General features: G+C 41.7%; 1 protein-coding gene across 2 annotated transcripts in view; it reads right to left on the bottom strand.

The window, feature by feature from the left end:
* Positions 1-22,705, bottom strand: part of LOC139279952 (mucin-2-like) — a 54,172-nt gene that overhangs the window by 17,548 nt on the left and 13,919 nt on the right. For both annotated transcript variants that reach the window (XM_070899299.1, XM_070899300.1), the window contains exons 2-12: positions 19,190-19,401; positions 18,312-18,486; positions 16,856-17,094; positions 13,311-13,494; positions 11,110-11,335; positions 9,298-9,476; positions 6,939-7,011; positions 6,677-6,777; positions 6,501-6,532; positions 2,775-2,952; positions 670-774 (exon numbers count right to left, since the gene is read on the bottom strand). In XM_070899299.1, the coding sequence (XP_070755400.1) occupies positions 670-774; positions 2,775-2,952; positions 6,501-6,532; positions 6,677-6,777; positions 6,939-7,011; positions 9,298-9,476; positions 11,110-11,335; positions 13,311-13,494; positions 16,856-17,094; positions 18,312-18,486; positions 19,190-19,401 (1,704 nt within the window). The remainder of the gene's footprint in view (positions 1-669; positions 775-2,774; positions 2,953-6,500; positions 6,533-6,676; positions 6,778-6,938; positions 7,012-9,297; positions 9,477-11,109; positions 11,336-13,310; positions 13,495-16,855; positions 17,095-18,311; positions 18,487-19,189; positions 19,402-22,705) is intronic.

Raw genomic sequence — 22,705 nt, 5'->3', positions numbered from 1 at the left:
TGGTAGCCCAGTGGCCGAACTTCAATAATCACCGATTCTCTCCCCTTTAAAGAAGAGGTGGGATAGACAGCAGCGGAGAATCCGTCCCGCCTCCACTTCCTCCCCTCGCCAGCACTTACCGCCGCTCTCCCCCCCCCCCCCATTATGACCGACTTCTTGGCCACTTCAAAAAAAAAAAGGACAAAGAGCAAGAGTCGACCTCAACCTACCCGGCGGTGAAAACACTTAAAACGCAGTGAGTGCACCAGGTTTCTGGCGGGCCTGAATTTCAGCCACGTGATGAGTGGAGCATCACTACAGTCCTTGGAATGGAAGTTGAGAAGATTTTGAGTGAAGAGGGCATATCCAGCAATCGTGGATGAGCTACTAATTAAATCAATCTGAGCTGAATCATGGACAACTCCGATCTCCTGGAGCTTGCTTGATTGGGCTTCGGCAGTCAGAGAGAGATTTCCCAAACATTATCCTGAATTATCTGCATGTTATTTTCTGGATTTTTTACCTCTTCCAGGAGGTAGCATTAGTAAGGGGGTGGGATCGACAACATGCAAGATTGCACTGTTGACTGGAAGGAGTTGCACTGATGGGTATGATGGTATTTCTTCATCATTCTTTTCTCAATATGATTTGCATGTATTAAAAACCATGTAGAGTGCTGTGTTAACTTACCACATGTATGAACTGGACAACAGTGCCCATCTGGAATCTTTGACACTATTTTAAATCCAAGTTCACAGTCAGATTTAATTGGAGAACAAAGGTTGCTGTTGCACTCTAGATAAATCAGAAGATATACATGAGTCAAATCAAATCATTGTAAATCATTGCCCCATCAGGTACTCCAGGTTAGGTGCAAAGTGTGATAGCTGCAGAGTGAAGCTCTCTTTGCAGTGCTCCATGAAGCACTCCCAAATTTAGTACAGTATCAATTAAAAGCTCTCTGGAGTACCCACAACTAAGGTATAACAAAGGTCAGGTGCAGATTAAAGCTCCCTGTAATCTGCCCAACAATGGGCCATAAATCCATGCCCTAAATTTTGCAGAAGTACATCGGAAGGGCTACAAATCAGACTGCAACCCGGATATGCCAAGTTAAGACTGAATATCCAGGATAGCCTTGTGGGAGCTGAAGTCTTTGTCCATCCCAAACAATGATGCGGAGGGAGGGGAGCTGGGATGGGGATTCCTTAAGTTGGGAGTTGTGGCATCAGTGGCACACATCATAGGACTGTTAGACGTATGCCTGGTCTGGCGACAACTGAGGTCAAAAGAAAAGGCATCATTGTAGCCCCCTTGGAGGCCGACAGAAGGCAGCTAAGGGATGTTTTTTTGGGGGGGTGTAATCTGACAGCCCACCCCCACCATGACATTCTTCAGCCAGCAGGCACCATAGATAAGCCCCTTGTGGCATGGAGTGATGAGATATCATGGCAGAGGTGCAGCGAATGAGAGTACGGGGCCCAGAAGAGCCGAGGGCCCAGGGGCAGCACTGGCCAGCCCATACTGCGATATGTGTGCGCACTAGGTCCGTGCATCAGAGTAGGTCTCCAGTCATCCTGGTTAACCCTTGCCACTGGATAAAGGCCTAGCTCTGTCAAGCCCGTGTGGTGGCTGGTGTGCAATGGTCACCGCACGTTAAAGAAAATCCACGCACAGGCATCTTCTACCCTCTCAATTGGAGTTCAGGACTGGAACATCGGGCCCTTCATTGAAACATCTGTGAACCCATGTGGAAGCAAGTCATCCTCGTTCGAGGGACCGCCTATAATGATGATGAATAAAATGGCATAATTTAAACTAACTTTCAAAAAACACAATGTATATTATTTTAACAATTATCAAAAAATGTAACTGCAAGGCTGAAGCATTAAAATCTATATTTATGGGATGGTAGTCTGATTTTGAGAATATTGGCATGCACTCACTGGAGTACTGGTAGCTGCAGCATTATATTGCAGAAAATGTAAGCAGTTGTAGTTGAATTGCTTGAGGCTGATTTTAACTGCGCCAAACTGATGATGTCAGGGCAGGAACAGTCTCAAAATAGTGTTAGTAGACTTAGTGCCCCATTAACGTCAACATTGCTGCCAATGACAATTATAAAGTGGCCCACTCTATGTGGCCAGAGTGCCCACCTATTTCAGGCGGTAAGCTCTTTACCATACATAATTCTGCGACTTACCTGAGGGCCAGCTCCACTTCCGAGCTGCTGACAGAGCCAGCGAGCTACAGTACGACACCTATTCGGGGCTTGCATCTCACCAGCGAGAAGTAAATGAGGCCCGAGCTCAAAATGGCTCATGACCCCCCACCAACTTGATGGGCATGTGGCCAATGCGTTCCACCAGTCAGCCACCCAAAAGTGAAGATCAATCCCCTTGAGTTATTGGGGTAGATTTTTAATTTGCCGCTTAGGTGTGAAACTGGCATCGTGGATCGGCCCCTGTTATAGAAACCGTCTGATTTTTATTTCATTTCAACAGAAATGAAAACCGGGTGCTTTCGACAACGGGAGGCTGATTTGCAATGTCAGTTTTATGCCCCGGGTGGAAAGTTGAAAATCTATCCCACTGACTTTAAATTTACGAGTCTGAATTGGAAAAGTCTCATCCACTTTCAGATTGGCTGTTGGAAAAAATACTCATACTAAAGGATGGCAGACAGAGGAGAAAAATATACATTGAGTTCTTCCCACTTAGATTGCATCTCATTATGTGCATGGTCCAGGTTATCATCCAATTACATTCCATATAACAAAGTAACAATCAACTTACTGCACACAGTTTTTGTGCAACAATCATCATCTTGCAATTTGATAGTCGAATTGATAAATCCTTCTCCTTCACAGGGCATCGTGGGGATATTAGGACAATTGTGTGCCTGACAGATGGCACGATGTGTTGTCTTGTCACAGATGCAGTCCTGGCAGTTGAACTTAAATGGTTTATCAAACTATTGAAAAAAAGACAATAAGAGAATAGTGATTGACCATTAGATCAGGTACATTGTGATTTCTGTGCACTTATCAGACAAGATGACCATGCTGGGAAAGGGATATTTTACAATTTGTACAGCAGTAGACCCTAAAACATCAATTGTAGAACAAGCCATATGCAATCCTGAATTTGTGAGCAGTTTTCTACCCCCATCAACCTCTACTTTCCACTACTCATCATCTCTCCCATTCTCCTGCTGCTGCTCAAGGCTTGACTCCCTCCTAAACAATTCCACAGCTTCCCTCAGTGCCTCTCTTGGCCCACCGAGGCACTCATCGCTGCCTCCTAGCTAACAGTTAACAGCAACCCAAATTGCCCTATCTCTCCCCACTGCCGCCATGTTTCTTTTTTTGTCAGCCAACTGCCATGTCGAACCGACAATTATGCCCCCAGGTTCGACAGGGCCACCAATAGGCAGTCTGGCACCCCCTGTTGAAGTGTTAAGTGAAGGGGAGAGCCATGGTGATGCGGTGCCGTGATGACATCATCAGCGCTATTCTGATGACTGACAGCGGCGGCCACTTCGTCCACCCCCAACTTCCGCCCTGCTAGTGTGCTCACTGCCGGCACTTCCGCCCCCATTATGACCGACTTCCGGTCCGCCGGAAAAAAAAAGGCAAGAGCGGAATTTCGCTCAAGAGGCCACCACATCCATCGCGCTGGTAAAACCACGAGAAACAGGGTAGGCGCTCCCTGTTTTCAGCAGTGGTCAATTTCGGCCCCCTTTACTTTTATACTCTAACCCCTTTGAAACAAAGGTGAACATACCATTTGCTTTCCCAATTGCTTGCTGTACCTGCATGTTAACTTTCTGTGATTCATGTACAAGGACACCCAGGTCCCTCTGAATGCAAACATTTCCTAGTCTCTCGCCATTCAAAAAATGTTCTGCTTTTTTGTTTTTCCTACCTAAGTGGATAACTTCACACATCCACTCATTATATTCCATTTGCCATGTTCTTGGCCACTCAGTCAACCTGTTTCAATCTCTCTGCAGCCTCTTTGTGACCTCCTCACAACTTACTTTCCCATCTAAATTTGTATCATCAGTCCCTTCATCTAAGTCATTAATATATATTGTAAAAACCTGAGGCCCAAGCACTGACCCTTGCGGTACCCCACTAGTTACAGTCTGTCAAGCCGAAAAAGTCCCGTTTATTCCTACTCTCTGCTTTCTGTCCATTAACTAATCCTCAATCCATGCCATATATTACCTCCTATCCCATGAGTCCTAATTTTGTGTAATAACTTCTTGTGTGGCACCTTATCAAATGCTTTTTGAAAATCCAAATACACAACATCCACTGGTTCCCCCTTATCCATCCTACTAGTTACATCTTCAAAAAACTCTTAACAGATTTGTCAAACACGATTTCCTTTTCATAAAACCATGTTAATTCTGCCTAATCATACTATGATTTTCTAAGTGATACCATGTCCTTAATAATAGATTCTAGCATTTTACCTACTACTGATGTCAGGCTAACTGGCCGATAGTTCCCTGTTTTTTTCTCTACGTCCTTTCTTAAATAGCGGGGTTATGTTATTGCTACCTTCCAATCCTTGGGGACTGTTTTAGAATCTAGGGAATTCTGGAAGATTAATACCTGTGCATCCCAATCAATCAATCATAGGCGGCCCCTCGAACGAGGATGACTTGTTTCCACGAGAGTTCACAGATGTTTCAATGAAGGACCCGATGTTCCAGTCCTGAACTCCAGTTGAGAGGGTGGAAAATGCCTGTGCGTGGATTTTTTTTAACGCGTGGTGACCGTTACACATCAGCCACTACACGGGCTTGACAGAACTAGGCCTTTATCCAGTGGCAAAGATTAACCAGGATGATTGGAGACCTGCTCTGCTGCACGGACCTAGTGCGCGCACATATTGCAGTGTGGGCAGGCCCGTGCTGCCCCTGGGCCTTCGGCTCTTCTGGGCCCCGTACCCTCATTTGCCGCACCTCCGCCACGATGTTCCAGGGCCCAGCGCTCCAGCTCTATTTATAGCCCCTGCGGTGGTGTTCTCACACAGGTTGGTGCGGCCCACCATTGCATCCACCATCTCTGCAGCTACCTCTTAAAACCCTAGGATGCAGGTCGTCGGGTCCAAGGGATTCGTTGTCACTTAGTCCCATTAATTTCTCTAGTACTGTGTCTTATACTGATTTCTTTAAGTTCCTCTTTCTCTAAAGACCCTTGGTTCCCCATTATTTCATTACATCTGGTTCCTCGCTACAAATTATTGCTTCCAGTTGCCCTGTTTTATTTTGGATGCTGTGTACATTGCTGTACAGGCAGTTTAATTTGTCTTTAATAATTGTTCCTTTTATTTTTAAAAGTCCTTTTATCCTTCTGTTTTATGATTGTATTTGTTTCCTGACCATTTATGTTACCCATGTTCCTTACCTTGGCTGACCTTTATTCTCATCTGCCATCTAAAGCAAACCCAAAACTTGTACCACGTTTCCTCACCCCAGATGTGTCGAATAGTATCTTGAATCTATTTATACTGTCAATTTCAGTAACTCACCCTGTTAATTTACACCACAGGTTTAATATCTTTTATGTGAAAAATTTGACTTCCCTTTTTACTCTTAACTTCCTAATTTTTAACTTCTTGTCCTCGTAAATGAACTATTGATTTCTATTCATCGAAAATGGACTGTGACTTTCCAAACTCATTTCACATAGGGTCCATGCACGTGGTAGAGAGAAGGGATTTTGATTGATCACACTGAGCTTCTTTCAAACTCAAATCCCAGTGGGAGGCCATATTCAAAGGGAGAGCAAATCAATGTTATAGTGCTCATTCTCTGACCTGCTGGGAGTACATCATTATTGAATTTACCTTAACCTGCTGAATAATCTAGTTAGCCTGTACTTTCAGAATACAGCCCTTAATCTGTGCACAATAACACAATTTACATACACTTGCACCACAACTGAAGTAAACTTATTATTTCATGTCTTTTATCAATATTATTTACATTGCAATAGAAAGAAAGAACTTTGCGACCTCAGGAAATCCCAAAGTGCTTTACAACAATGAAGCACTTATGAAGTGTCGTCACTGTTGTAATGTAGAGAAACACAGCAAGATCCCACAAACAGCAATGATCATATAATGTTTTTGTGATCTTGATTGAGGGATAAATGTTGGCTAGAACACTTTGTAAAGTGCTCTGGGATCTTTTATGTCCACCTGCAAGAGTAGACAGGGCCTTGTTTTAACATCTTACCTAAAAGACAGCACCTCTGACAGTGCAGCACTCCTTCAATACCACACTGACTTAAGGTGAGAATGCTACCACTGTGCCAAAACTGACACCGAATAGCAATGATACTAGCATGTAATATTACAGGCATATGTATATCATCCAATATATAACAATAAATGGGGTTATAAATTGCCTGTTATCCCCATTCAAGTAGTAAAATAAGTATACTTGGGCAAATAATCAAATAGATATGTTTTAGTGACAGTATATGTTTATTCAATGCATACCTCTTTGTGTGATCCATCAGGCCCAATGCATCCTGCAAAAAAAAACATATATATGTATAGATTTTTTTTTTTTACATCCTTTGTGGCTGAAAAATTACAGAAGGGACACAAGTAATGAGGGAAGACATTCAAAGAAGTGCTAAAATAAAGAAAAAATGATAAGCCAGAATATTTACCACATTTTTCAACGCATAGGTCAGTGTCAGGGCTGAAAAGGGTGGTACCCTCTGAACAGAAGCATCCTTCTGGTAAGTTAAGATCAGTCAAATCTGAATTGCTTTAAAAAGAATACATGTATATTACAGGGTAGTACTGTATATTAATCATGACTGATAGGTAAAAGTAATTTTAAATGCATTAAAACTATTTTAATTGCCAATATATTTGTTTTTTTTTGGAAACAATGTGATATTCTTTTTCCTGCTCATCATAACTAACCTTGAAGTGCAAGTAGGCTCTTTTTCAAAGATCTCACATGCTTTGTAAACCTTGTTTAAAGGACAATTAAAAGCTGTATTGAAAAAGAAAAGAATTAACGGTCTTATCAGACTACCAACAATGTTACAGATCTACATTTTAATAGAACTTCTTAAAGATTGAAGGATTAAAAAAAAATTTGAAGCAGCACATGTCATGGTTTTGAAAACAGCCAAATAAAGATTAGTGCTTAAGCCAGACCTTTGTGTTCATGCTAGGAACATGAACTGTTGCAACTATACCTCAGCATTTTGTATCAATCCAAAAATTCTGTGTAGAATATCAGACGGGTAGATATTTGCTCAATTCGGAGTCACAATCAGAAGTTTACATTCCTTTGCAAATTTTAACAACTTCCAAATACACCGCAGGCAAAAGCAGCTGCTCTGCCAATGGGGAATTAAACATTGGTTAATTAGATAGCGTTGGTTTGCTGAACACAACGACATGTGACAGATGAATGCCTCCCCCTTCCACAGCTGTTCCCCCTACAATCAGGACCAGCCCTAGGAATCGGAGGGCTATGACTGGAAAGGGGCACTTATATCGCGCTGCTGTGTGTTTTTTTTATTCTGAAAGTTCAGCGTCATCTGTTGCATTTTCAGATGTAAAGATTATTAGGGTACAATGGCATCGTGTTTATATCACTGGCCTAGTAATCCTGAGGTAGCAATGATCCAGAGATACAAGTTCAAATCCCACCATAGCAACTAGGGAATTTAAATTCAGTTAATAAATAAATCTGGACTAAAAAGCTTGTATCAGTCATGGTGACCATAAAACTACAGGATTGTCATAAAAACCCATCTGGTTCACTAATGTTCTTAGGGAAGGAAATCTGCTGCCCTTACCCGGTCTGGCCTATGTGTGACTCCAGACCCACAGCAATGTGATTGACTCTTAATTGCCCTCTGAAGTAGTCGAGCAAGCCACTCAGTTCCTCCTTCTCTCGGGCAATTGGGGATGGGCAATAAATGCTGGCCTTGCTGGTGATGCTGTGAATGAATACATTTTAAAAAAGGATTGTCGAGGTAAACAAATGCTTTTAGAATTAGAAAGCATATGTCAATCAGATGCGTTCCCACTCAACAGACTGGTTTAGGGATTATGCTCAATGCAGCACTCATTGGCCTCATGGGACTGCTCTACTTAAAAAAAATATCCTGCTCTCAGTGCACCAAAGCTAAAAGATAAGTTAAAAGACAGTTTCTGTTTAAATGCACGTGCAGGGCATAGATGAGAGTTTCAGCAGCAGGTGGGCTGAGGCAGAAGTAGAGGCAAACAATGCATTAGAATTGGCAATAGGCGGTTGTTGTGATGGAGCGCTTATGTTGCTCAGCTTATGGAAGCTCAGCTCGGGATCAAATAGGATGCTGAAGTTGTGAACAGCCTGATTCAATCTGAGACAGTGGCTGGGAAGAGGGATGGAATTGTGGCAAGAGTATGGTGTTTGTGTCGGGAGCCAAAGACAATGACTTCAGTTTTCCCAATGTTTAACTGGAGGAAATTATGACATATTGCACCAAGCTGCTCTAATACTACTATATATAGCAGTATGTTAATATTATACTAGCATATAACACTATAAAGATGCTGACATGGTAGTCAAATTTATTGTTGTAAAATTAGCTAAACTACTAAAACAATTATTTAACACATGACTTTAATTAAAGCATGAAACACTAATTCTGCTCTACCTTCTGTGAATGCCTTCTCCCTATCTTTCAACTTATTTTTTTACATGAGGCACAGTAGGGCTCTGCTGATGATTAAATTGGTTGAATTCTATCAAAGTCTATTGGTAGTTGGATAAGTAAATGTATCCATAGTGCTGGAAATGGTCAGGTCCAACAAAGTACAAACAATTAAATCAAAAGCAAAACACTGCGGATGCTGGAAATCTGAAATAAAAACAGAAAAAGCTGGAAATACTCAGCGGGTCAGGCATCATCTGTAGAGCGAGAAACATATTTAACTTTTCAGCTCGATGAACATTCGTCAGAACTGACAAACAATTAAATCATTCGTTAAATATAAGAGAGTCACTATTAAATCCAATAGGGAATTCAGGAGAAGCTTCTTTACCCAGAGACTGGTTAAAATGTTGAACTCGCAAGAAGTAGTTGAGGTGACTGGCATAGATGCATTTAAGGGGAAGCTGGATAAATACAGGAGGGTGAAAGGAATAGAAGGACTTGTGGGTGGGTTAGAAGAAGAAGGGTGGGAGGAGGCTTGTGTGGAATATAAACACCTGCATTGACCTGTTGGGCCAAATGGTATGTTTCTGTGTTGTAATACTATGTAACTATGTAATACTTACAGCATTCTCCTTTTGTATAATTTCTCCAATCAATGCAGACACCGTGCAACATGCACACAGTTGCAAAGGTTTGTAAACTCGAGCACACCACTGAGGTACTTGGCATTCGACATTCATCTTGCACACATGCCTGGTAATGGAAGTCCGGTGAAATATGCTCATGACATCTTGCAAATAATCTGGAAACATTATAGCTCATTAAATTTTCTGAGAAACTGTGATTAAAAACTTTAATTTTTGATACAAAGCATGGTATAGGTGCAGAGTAAAGCTCGCTCTACACTGCCCCATTAAGAATTGCCTGGTCAGGTTCAGAATGGGTTAAATGAAAATTAAGGGATCTTCCACACTATCCTACCCTCATTGCACAAATGTGTTATTTCCATTTTATACACTCATCCATGAGACCCACCTCCTGCTCCCTGGACTCCATTCCCACTAAACTGCTGACCACCCATCTTCCTTTCCTGGTCTCCATGTGAGCTGATATTGTAAATTATTCCCTCTGCTCAGGCACTGTCCCTCTCCCTTTCTTCACCCCTTTGTCTTTGCAAACTGTCACTGGATCTCCAATATCTCTTTCTTTTTCAAAGTCCTTAAACATTTTGTTATGTCCCAAATCCTGTCCATCTTGTCAGCAGTTTGAATCCCTCCAATCGAGTTTCTACCCCTCCCACAACTCCCACAGCACCAAAATGACCCTAACCAAAATCACATACAACTCTTGCTGTAACCGTAACATTAGTATGTTATTGTTCCTCAATCCCTCTGCAGCCTTAACATGGTGAACCACACCATCCTCCTCCAATGTCATGCTTCCATTGTCCAGGACTGCCCTTGTTTGATTGCACTCTTACTAATCCATTGGTAGCCATAGCAGCTCCACCAATGGCTTCTTTTCCTAACTAGCGTGACACCTCAAAAGTCAACCAAGGATCTATCCTTGGACCCCTTCTTTCCTCAACTACATGCTGCACACTGGAAACATCATCCAAAGCCATAGGGTCAGTTTCCACATGTACACTAATCACAGCCAGCTGTACCTTGCCACCAAGACTCTCGACTCCTCCACTGTCTCAGTACTGTCAGACTGCTTGTCTGACATTCAGATTTGGATGAGCTGCAATTTCCTTCAGCTAAACATTGGAAAGATTGAAGCCATCATCTTTGGCCACCACTACAAACTCCTTACTCTTGCCACCGTCTCATTAAAATCCACCAGTTAACCCTCCGAATATCTCCTATTTTGGCTCAGCATCCATTTTTTCCCCTCGCGTCACTATTAAGCACCTTGGGATGTATTTTATACTCTCAAGGTGCTATACAAATGCAAGTTATTATTGTAATCATCTAAGTAAATTAGCAATAGAATTATGTTTAGCACCAATTATTGTCCGTTTTATTCTATTAGCTAAAGAGAGTTTCACGCCACCAATCTTGTTTAATTTTCAAGCTATCAGGCAGAACAAAAAGCTCACTGACCTAGACAGTTATGCCATCCAGGCCTCGAAATATTCTAATTTTGTCACGGTTCATTCTGATTTAAAATTGTCATTACAATTTTTGCAAAACGTTCACAAAAATCTGGATTCGTTACCACTTAAAAATACCTGTTCAATGCTTCATTTTTGAAGAAAAGATGTCATGACTAGTGAAAACTGTAATGAGGAATTAGTAAGTCCCATGAGATATTCGCAACAGATTTGCACATACTTATTTTGATAAGTTATTTAGTTTGCTGACTAATCAAAAATTCAGAGTTACTCAACCTTAGAAAACCTCAGATAATGTATATGCAGTAAAATGTCTTACTCGCTTGTAATGAGCTTGCAAAGAGAATTCGAGCTACAAGGCTGTTGCGCTGTTGGGGGACTGAGTGTGACTTGAGGTCTTGGAGTAGTTGGTGATGTGGATTGTCCATTGCAGTTCGGCTTGCTGGAATCTTTGACTAGCCAGTATGCAGCCATTTCTGAACAGGAGGATCCAGGCTTTCCACTGGGCAGCATACAGTCATCATTCTGAACGTTATTACATGTTCCTGAGAAGACAGATCATTACAGTATGGCAATTTATTAATACTATTGTATAGATTTCCTTTGGTCTGTTAAAGGAGATGCTGTTATGCATTGGAGAATTACAGAAAACTTCATGGTCTATTCAGGAATAGCTTGCTCCATAAACATTTCTTCCATTTTGCTCAAAAATTCACAGTGATGTGGATCTGCCATAGCAACATATTTTTGATCTTTTTATTAATTTGGATTCAATTTTGCCAAAGTACAAATTAATTGGTGGCATGAGAACCCAATTATGTTTCTGCAGACAGCTCTAGCTCTATCTAGCATTTAAGAGAATATCTCTCAATTTGATTTTTACTTTGCAATTTGTAGTCAAACCTTATGGGCATTCTGATTTAAACATTTTTCTTCCTCAATCCTAGTAAAAATAACTGGTGAAATCAGCTATAGGAATTACATGAGTTTTTGGGGTTAAAAATAAAACGGGGTTGAAATTCCACTGAAATATTTCTAATACATTGGTTAACATATTTGCATGAAAGTCCTCTACTGTTTTAATGCACTACCAACTGGTTTAAAATAAATGGGTCAATAAATTGATTAAAGTTGTAAACAAAGAAATTCCAAGCAAACTAGTAAGCAATGTACAACAGATACCATACAGTCAAACATCAACCTCAGACTGCAATCAGAAAACTTCAGGTTTGAGCAGTAAAACAATTTTGGAAGGAACAAGTATACCTATATATTTCTATATAAGATTACAACCTGTACTATACATTGTCCCAATAGCTCAGAAACCATGACATTTCATACACCATGCAAGATGTGGGTGTATTTTCATTTCTGTTATGCCTGAGAATATATTCAACATATCCAGTCATCTACAGGGGAACCACCCTTCCCATCTCAAGGCTTGCTTGAGGCTTGTTAATTCTAGTTCTGCACTTATAGCCTAATCTAAGTAATCTTCTATGTCTATATCATCATTTTTTAAAAATGAATCATATATTCTTTCAATCTTTTTTTTCTAGTGAAAAAATATACATTTGGCTGCCCGATATCTCACTGAGTTTATTCAGTGAGTAACTGAACCATACAGATCAGAATAATCGTATGTTTCATCTCTGGTGAGTACTGAGTTAGCTGATCACAGCTGTAGTGACTAGAGTTGGCTGCAGTGGTCGTGGTTTACGGAGGGGGAATATCATCCAGGATTACTGCGACTAATGACTATCCAGCAAACCCTGATTAAAGATTGCATATATCCACTTTGGGCAAGGACAAGTTCAGATTCAGATGTGATAACCCCTGCAATCAAACAGCTTTGCGGTACACAGTGTTAAGGATCAAGCCCAGATGATATCCAGCCCCCTGTCAAATTGTGTCCTGGGACTGTCCATGCTGTGAGGAAGTTCACCCAGAGCCATAATATTTTTTTGCAAAGAGGTCTAGTGTAACAGAATGTATTTATAATGAAACCTGACTTTAGCTAGATAGTGTAAGCAGCATCAACCACCTTGGTGCCACACATCATTCAGCAGATTCGAGGCAGACAATTTACTTCATCGTAAACCTCTGCCAACATCGTTCTGCAGCGATCTGTGAGGTGCGTAAGAGCAGCCCAAATTGGTTTGTCTTTGAATTTTCCTCCTTACCACTGAGAAAATTGGCACCCTCCTCTTGACAATACAGCTTCAGCTGGCAGCTCATAGAATAAGGAACTGTGGCCAACTGGCTTTTTATTCCTGGTTCACTCTGTATGTACTTTCAGATGTATTTAGAAATAAGATATAAATACAAAATAAAATACATATTACAATGTAGTTACTTAGATTTTCCCTCATGAACTTATGTATTCGTAAAAATTGTTGAACCTGGACCCTAATCTGAAACTGTCTTTGCTGTACGCATACCAACATTAATATTTTATATTATCGTCAGACTTCTAAATGCCTTATTTTAAAGAGTTTGAAAAAAAATCTGCATCCTTACCACACTGCCCCTGTGTATTATTTCCAAATATTTCACTTGGAAGGCTGATTGCAAAAGCGAAACCACTGTAGGCAATTAGTGCCTTTAGTTCAGGAATTGCAAGCATCACGTTCACGCCTGAGCTGGAGATCTTCACGCCATCTCTCAAATATGGTAGTGACACAATACTGTCATCAACAGTTACCTGAATAATAAGACAAACCATCATGAATTTTCGAAATAGCAATGTGACTTTAAATAGAATCATAGGCTGCAATTTTGTAGACCTCAGTGGATCCATGGCAGGCGATGTCGGTGGCAGGTCCCGACCCCGCAACTGGTTCCATCCTGCTGTCTGAAATTAATTTACCTTGATTGGGCTTACCCACCCAGCACGTTTCCTGGGCCAATTAGAGGAAGCGAGATTAATGACGTCATTTGTTCACGCGTCATCAGCCGATTTCCTTAAAGGGACCATGGCCAACATTATTTTGATATTTGTGCTGTCAGTATTCTACAGCATTGAGGTGCTGCAAACACACTGACAAACACTGCACACAGGTACAGGGCTGTACCAAGTTCTCCCATGACTCCCTCCATATACTTATGAAAGGAATCACAGCATGCAGGGAGGTCCTCTTCACCTCCCATGGGCGGAAGAGACCCCCCCCCCCAGGAGGCCAGAACAGACTGGTTGCACATTGCAGAGAAGGGCACAAGAAGGGATGTGGTCAGGAGGACCTGAGTGCAGTGCCGCAAACCTTTCAATGATCTCAGTAGATTAGGAAACATTAGTACAAAGCCACATTCAACCTCATCCAACTGTGCCTCTCATCACATCCTCTTCACTCTGCCTTCCCTACCCTTCCCTACCTTGCACCTCCACCCATCCCTCTCTATCTACATTATCACAACCCCATCTCACTAGCCACTCCTCACACTCACCCTCATTCTAGTGCAATCATAGCAACTAACATGGGTGTTTTATGCAATGTTCATGTAAATTTTCTGTTAATGGAGTGTCAAACATTGAAACCTTTATTTTCAACACTTTGCATTTTTGGACAGATTTGTGTGCACCTTTGGAAGTGGCTTAGTGAGTTGCAGTGAATGGTGAGGCATAATGGTAACCTCACAATGGTGATGAGTGTGAAAGGAATGGCTTGGCATTATAGGGATGTTTTATAGCGTTGGTGTGGAGTGGTGTCAACCTGGAGCATCATGTGGCAGCCAAGTGTACAGTGTCAAGTGAAGTAAATCTGACCATGGTGAGGCCACCCCGGCCCTCCTGGGCAGCAATGTGCTCAGGTGCTGATGACGTGTCCTGTGATCAGTTGATTACGGAGAAGGTTGATGTTGTTGGTGCGGCTGGTGTGCTTGGTAATGTTGGTGTTGGGGCTGATCCTGGTGGGATTCTGAGGGCCAAGGTGAGAGAGTATAAAGGGCGCCCATGGTGATGGAATAGATGGCAGGTGAAGTAGAGATGACAGAAGTGATCTGTCAATAGTGAGAGGGCTAATGAGGCCAGACTGGATAGAGACTTGTGTAAAGAGTTGCAGCATGGTGAATCTGTTGTGGAAATGCAGTGTGGTAGAGCTTATGGCTGAGGGAAGATATCTCTGTAAGGTGGGAGCTTTTACTTTACATTTGAAGCTGTTAACTCAACAACTGATTCAATGACCACTGAACTCCCACCTCAGCTTAACAGACGTGTTCCCTGAGCAATGAGGACCCCGTGGGCGAGGACGTAAAATCAAAAGGTGAGCTCAAATGTTTTTTAATCATCTCTAAACAAAGTCATAATGAACTGAATTGGGTCCCCTGCCGCTGCGTGTCAGGTCTGCTCAGCGCTGACAGACCCAACATCGGGCAAAGGTGCATGGTGGTGGGTTCACAGCGAGGACCTGACACGCTGGGGGAAAAAACTATTTCCCACCCGACCTGTTACCGATCGTGCCCGTTGACCCCCCAGAAAATCCAGTCCATAGAATGGTACAGCATAAATGGAGGCCATTTGGCCCATCAGACCCCTTTGGTAGAGCTATCGAATGAATCCCAGTTCCCTGCTTTTTCCATATAGACCTGTGAATTTTTTCCCTTCAAGTATTTATCCAATTCCCTTTTGAAAGTTACTATTAAATCAACTTCCATCACCCTTCAGGCAGTGCATTCAAGATCACAACAACTGTATCTGCCTAACCCTAACCCTAACCATTTCACCAGTCTGTCAAGTCCTCCTGAAGTCTGTTACTAGCCACCTCATTGTTTACTACATTTGAGTTTTATAACATCTGTAAACTTTGAAATTATGCCCTGCTTGCCAAAGTCCAGGTCATTAGTATATACCAAAATGAGCAGTGGTCCTAAGACCGATGCATGGTGAATGCCACTGTAGTCTTCCCTCAAGTCTGAAAAACAACCATTCACCACTATTCTTTGCTTTCTGTCCCTTAGCTAATTCTGTATCCATGCTGCCACTGCCCCTTTATTTTGGGATTTAATTTTACTAACAAGTCTATTATGTGGTGCTTTATCAAATGCCTTTTGAAAGTCAACAATAGCCACACTAGACTCATCAACCCTCTCTGTTACTTCATCAAAGAGCTCAATCATATTAGTTAAACACAATTCGCCTTTAACAAATCTGTGCTAACTTTCATTTATTAACCCATACTTTTCCAAGTGCAAATTCATTTTATCCTGGATTATCTCTAAAAGGTTTCCTATCACTGACGTTAGGCTGACTGGACGATAATTGCTGGGTTTATCAGCAGAGCAGGTCTCCGGTCGTCTTGGGTAATCCTTACCACTGGACCAAGATCTAGCTGTGTCAAGCCCTTGTGGTGGCTGGTGTGCAACGGTCACCACACGTTTAAAAAATCCACACACAGGCATCTTCCACCCTACTCTACGTAGTTCAGGATCTGGAATATTAGGTCCTTCATTGAAACACCTGTGAACTCATCCCTTTTTGGTGTGGAAGTAAGTCAACCTCATTTCGAGGGACTGCCTATGATGATGATTATCCCTCTCCCCTTTTTTCATCAGGTGCAACTTTTCCAATCCTCCAATCCTCTGGCACCACTCCCATATCCAAGGAGAATTGGAAGATTGTAGCCAGAGTTTCTGCAATTTCCACCCTTACTTTCCTTAGTAACCTAGGATTCATCTGGAGTGCGTGACTTTTCTACTTTGAGTACCGCCAACCTTTTAAGTATCTCCTCTTTATCCATTTTTATTGTATTTATTATTGCAACTACCTTCTCCTTTACTGCTTCATTCACCTAAACCTAACCCTACCCCTAACCCTAACCCTAACCCTAATCTACTTCTCGAGTGAAGACAGATGCACAGTACTCATTTAGTATCTCAGCTATGCCCACTGCCTCCACAAGAAGATCTCCTTTTTGGCCCTTAATCGGCCCCACGCTTCCTTTGACCAACCTTTTATATTTATGTGTTTATAAAAGATTTTTGGATTCCCTTTTATGTTAGCTGCTCACATGACTTCACTCAACACATAGTAAAGTGCTCCCAAGGAATAAATGCAAAATAATAATAGTTACCAAATACTGAATTCCATTTGTAGTGATCTGTACGTTCAGGTTTTTAAATTTCACTATAATAGCACGTGGACAGGAAACGCTGTCTTGTGCATCACAGCGGTTGTTGTCAATGTAAATACCAAAATTGTTAGGTGATGCGCTTATTTCTTCCACGAGGATGTAGGTGCAATTTCCTTCATAGCTGTAATCTTGCCCATCAAATGTAACAAAATGTGAGCCTCCCCATCCATTGCAATAGCCTGTGTGGAGAATAAATTGGATTAGTGCAAATTTAATCACAGTAATAACAAAGAAATAAGGTGCGATTTTGCTGACTGCGATTATGATCAACTTTATTTTGACATCTGTGCTGTCAATGTTCTACAGCATTGAGGTGCTGCAAACATTGACACTGACAATCACTGGGCTACACCCAGGCTCTCTCATGACTCTCTCCATATGCTTATGGAGGGAGTTGCAGCACACAGCGAGGTCCTCTTCCCCTCCCATGGACGGAAGAGAGCTCCCCAGGAAATCAGAACAGCCTGATTGCACATTGCAGAGGAGAGCACAAGAATGGATGTGGTCAAGAGGACCTGGGTGCAGTGCATCTCTGGCCTCCCAGGCAGCAATGTGCTCGGCTGCTGAGGCCCTGTGTCCTGTGCAGCCTCAGTTGATTGCTGAGAAGGTTGGTGTTGTTGTTGGTGCTGCTGGTGTTGGGGCTGATCATGGTGGGATTCTGAGGACCAAGGTGAGAGAGTGTAAAGGGCATCCACACAGCCGGCTCATCAGCTGTTATATAGGAAAAAACGTGCATGCGCAGTATTTGAATGTACCGCACAGCCCCTGAAACAGGCAGCGCACCCCAAAAGCATTGAAGAGAACATTGTCCTGAATGCTTCTCTTGTCGCCACAAAAACTTTCTTGCCCGCTGCTGCCCCTTCACACCTGCCACAGTTGTGACTGCCTGTCTCTCTAACTTCGCCCCCATTTTTTCATTGAACCGAGCTCGGCACCTTAGTGGAGCCACTGAGTTTTCCATTCCTTCCAACCTGAAAACTGCATTTGAGTGTTAATTCAGCATGATCTGCCCAACGTGAAAATTGGGGATAGTGTGAGAATCAACAAGATATGATATAAAGACATATGACAATTTGACATTTTTATCTTCTAAAACTGTGCCTCGTGTCTGTGATGAAATAATGATTATGATTAGCATGCTGTCCTTATAAAACATAATCAATGGCATATTAAATATTAAGTGATATTTGCACAACAAATCATGTTTTTGCACAACAAATCAGCAAAATATTGATTGTTCATATATTCAGTAATGTTAAATATCGCATCCAAAACATTTTACCATGACAGACAAAAAGAAGTGAAATTTCAGTTTGAAAAACACGAACTATAACAGTAAAAGCAGCTAATAAAAATAGAGTTGATATAAAAATCCATGCAGTTCAGAGGTACTTACAGTCACATTCGTAATGGTAGCAACAACCACTTTTATCATACACTTTGACAGATTGATGGCCATTGGCACATTCGATAGGTTCAACAGCGGGACACACCACAGGTGTTATAGAAACAATATTTTTTTCTATACATTTCGCCATCAAACAGTCACAGAGCAGCCATGTCTCATTATACTGCAGTGAGTAGAAAAACATTTTAGAGGTTTCTCGAACATGTATGCATGGTACTAATATAGTCATTACCAAATTATATTTAAACATTTGTTCTTAGCAAGTATGTATTGTCACCGATTGTTGGTTAAGTTACCAATTGTGTTCATTATCCCTATCTCTATCTCGTCCTGACCCCATATAATGATGAGTTTGCATCAAGATTTCATTTATAGTGCATCCAGTTTTTATTGGATGGTTACTGCTAATTTTCAACAACTACCTTTACACCTTAAGCAGCATGAGGAGAGATGGATTAGCTTCTACCTTTACTGTTTTCTTTTCTATTGCAATTTTACTACTGCATAATGCTCCATCAAGTAGCTCATTCAGAACCTAGGATAACCTGACCATGAATGTTGGACACACCTAGAGTTTGAATTTTTGACTCCTTAGGTTGGAGGCATCCTACCCAACATTGTCACTGGCTGGACATGTTAACTACGATATGGCACAACTGATTTAATTTCACATACTGTAATCATACACGTAACAAAATTAACACAATATTGTGTCATTACTGTCATATTATCTTAGTTGTCAAACAGGCCAGATGTGCAGAGTTTGAACTGTAGGCAGTTGTGGTGTTTGATTACTCACTGCATAATAAAATTGACTTTGTCTTATTGCCAAAGAAGTGAGTCTATAATATAACACATATACTTGCCTCTCTTGGAGGATTGAAATCTGGACACGCTACTTTTGTTGTGGTAGCTTCAGATGGTACTGTTGTATAGCTGGCATTACTTGTAGGTACACTTGTAGGAGTAGATACCGTGCTTCCACAAGGCCAGATATGTTTTTCAATATTACAAGTGTCATTGCATTTTGCAAAAATGCAAATTCCAGCTTTATCAGTGTAGTTATATATAATTGCACCTAAATTGTAAACAAAGGAAGATTCATAAGGTAACTTTTGTTTTGAAATAAATTTAGTAGAAGAAATATTAACATCAAATTACAGTATCTTTAGCATAGAAAGGATGTCCCAAGGTGCATCACAGAGGCAAGCCAAGGAAATAAATATTAGCATCAACAGAAATACTTCTAGAAGTTTTGAATTTAGTGACATGGTAAATTTCCATCACGCTAGATCTAGAAGAGGGAGGGGAGAGCACAGGAGGGAGGAAGAGGGGAAAAAGAAAGGATAATAGGATTGAAAAAAGAGGACAGGGGTGGGAGTGAAAGTAGAGAGATGGAGGCAGTGACAAGGGGAAGGAAGGCGGATGGATGATAAGGGGAGAAAAGGGAAAAGTAAGAGCAGGACAGGTGGGAAAGTGTAAGGAGGGGAGGGTAGAAGAGGGGATGGGGAAGCAATGGAGGGTTAAAGGAGAGAAGAGGGTGGGTTGGTTTTGGGTCAGAAACTATCCAAAGACTGGGGGCAAAGAGGCTTTATGGGGGAGGGGGGAGAGGCATTGCAGAGGGGAGGTCAGGGCTGCAAGTTGCCTCAGTTGGGGAGGGTTACAGGCAAGTGACTTAAGGTGAGGTTGGGGGGGGAGGAAAGCCACAGAGCAAAGCAATATTTGGGCAACGTAATAGGACTAGGAATGAAGTTTCAAGTAAAGAAAATATCCTCTCTGAATCTACCTGTCAACTATAGTGCAAAAGAGACGGGAGGAACAGATCAACAGGTCATAATATTCTACTGGGTTAGAACACTGGGGAGGCCCACTGTACTTAATGGGTCACATAACATGACTTTTACAGGTGCAATATCATTCGAATGTTGCAGCAATTCAGTTTTTAATAGCATACATAGATAGTGATAGGAGATTCAGAAAGGGCTTTCCATGAAAGTCGCAACTGATCAAATGCATTCTCAGGATACAATTATTATTCTGTGGGAGTTTTCAGAAGATTATTGATATTTTACCAACATAATATTACAGCAACTTCTTATGGAAAGGAAACCCATATTCTCAGCAAGCAAGCTGAGGCACAAGGTCAGTTTTTGAATTGGGTTTACCAAAATTCATCAGTCTCATAGGCGCACTTGTGAGTTGCGAACGGGTAATTATTCAAGGACATAATAGAAAAGAAATCACGAAACAACGGTACATAATGCGGAACAACAATATTACACTGTGAAGATCAGCATAGCAATGTTATAGATGGTGCTTAGTCTTCATGATGATCCATTCTGAAATTCTATGAAATGAAAGGCAATAATAAGTGTAAAATTTATCTAAACACCAAAATTAATGGAGAAATGTAAATCTGAATAACGAAACTCTACTTAATGATAATGTAGAATTTCATCATTTTAAGTGAAAGTATTAAGTATTATGGTCCAATTTTGAATCAGATTAGCAATGCAAACTTAATTATTGTGTGAAACCAGTTATTGAAAATTTAAATATGTTTTAAATCTGAACACAAATTGTTGCTGATCCAATTTATTGGAATTCTGAAATCTTTTCTTTATTGTCCCTGAGACCACTGCTACATATCTACCAACAATCAGAAACTCAGAAAAGAACTGCCATATATTGCAACAATCATGTTGTTTCAAGTCCTTCTGAAAAGTGTACTTTGATATCAAAATATTATCTGCAGGTAACAATGTGCAATGCATCAGGTCGGTATCAGCATATGTCTTAGGGCTAATTTTCCTCTACAAGCACGCAAATTCCTCCAGTTCATTTACATGCCCCAAGTGTAGTGCCACACAGGCTCACCTCTTATATAGGCCTTGAACCTGATATTTGGGCAGCTGACTCAAGATAATCTGGCTGCTGATCTCCGGCAGCAAAGAAAGGCTCTGACGCACAAAGATCATCTTGAGAGGTGGTAGCGAGGGGTGCACATTAAAGTCATTATAATGAGCAGGGAGCACGAAGTTGGCGTGTTGCCCGCATTGCAATCAATGGGCGCGGGTTAATCAAGCATTGCAATCCCACGCCCGTTTTCAGGGCTAGCCCCCCCATATATTTTGTATGATGAGCAGCCACCACATATGGGTATATCTAGGGCATGTGCTCACATACTGAAGAGGCAGGTCACTCCAACCAAAGAGGTTCTGATGGGGTTGGGCACCAAATACTCTCCAGAAACATCTGTGACCTGCCTTTAGAAGGCCCCTGTGGGCTACATTCAAATTTCCCAATTTATGGAATCACAGAATGGTTACATCACAGTAGGAGACTAAGAGCGCTTCAGTGAGTCCCACTCCCCTGCCCTTTCCCCGTAGCCCTGCAATTACTTTTCCTTCAGGTACTTATCCAATTCTCTTTTGAAAGCCACAATTGAATCTGCCTCCACCGCCCTTTCAGGCCGTACATTCCAGATCTTAACCACTCGCTGTGTAAAAAGGTTTTTCCTCATGTTGCCTTTGGTTCTTCTGCCAATCACCTTACATCTGTATCCTCTGGTTCTCGACCCTTCCACCAATGGGAACAGTTTCACTCTATCGACTCTGTCCAGACCCCTCATGATTTTAAACACCTCTATCAAATCTCCTCTCAATCTTCTCTGCTCTGAGGAGAACAACCCCAGCTTGTCTATCAAAGTAACTGAAGTCCCTTATCCCTGGAACTATTCTTGTAAATCTTTTCTGCATCCTATCTAAGGCCTTCACACCCTTCCTAAAGTGCCCAGAATTGGACACAATACTCCAGTTGAGGCCGAACCAGTGTTTTATAAAGGTTCATTCTAACTTTGTTGCTTTTGTACTCTATGCCTCTATTTATGAAGCCCAAGATCTCGTAAGCTTTTTTAACCACTTTCTCAACATGCCCTGCCACCTTCAACGATTTGTGCACAAATGCCCCCCAGGTCTCTCTGTTCATGCACCCACTTTGGAATTGTACCCTTTAATTTATATTGCCTCTCCTTGTTCTTCCACCAAAATGTATCACTTCGCACTTTTCTGCGTTAAACTTCATCTGCCACATGTCCGCCCATTCCACCAGCCTGTCTATGTCCTCTTGAAGTCTATCACTCATCATCATAGGCAGTCCCTTGAAGTGAGGACGACTTGCTTCCACGCCAAAAAGGAATGAGTTCACAGGTGTTTCAATGAAGGACGTAATATTCCAGGTCCTGAACTACATCTTGAAGGGTGGAAGATGCTTGTGTGTGGATTTTTTTAACGTGTGGTGGCCGTTGCACACCAGCCACCACACGGGCTTGACAGAGCTCGGACTTGGTCCAGTGGCAAGGGTTAACCAGGATGACTGGAGAC

The sequence above is a fragment of the Pristiophorus japonicus genome, chromosome 14 (assembly GCF_044704955.1).
Source record: "Pristiophorus japonicus isolate sPriJap1 chromosome 14, sPriJap1.hap1, whole genome shotgun sequence".
Classification (NCBI taxonomy): domain Eukaryota; kingdom Metazoa; phylum Chordata; class Chondrichthyes; family Pristiophoridae; genus Pristiophorus; species Pristiophorus japonicus.
Note: the sequence above shows the minus strand (reverse complement) of the source record. Positions and strands in the feature narration are given on the sequence as shown.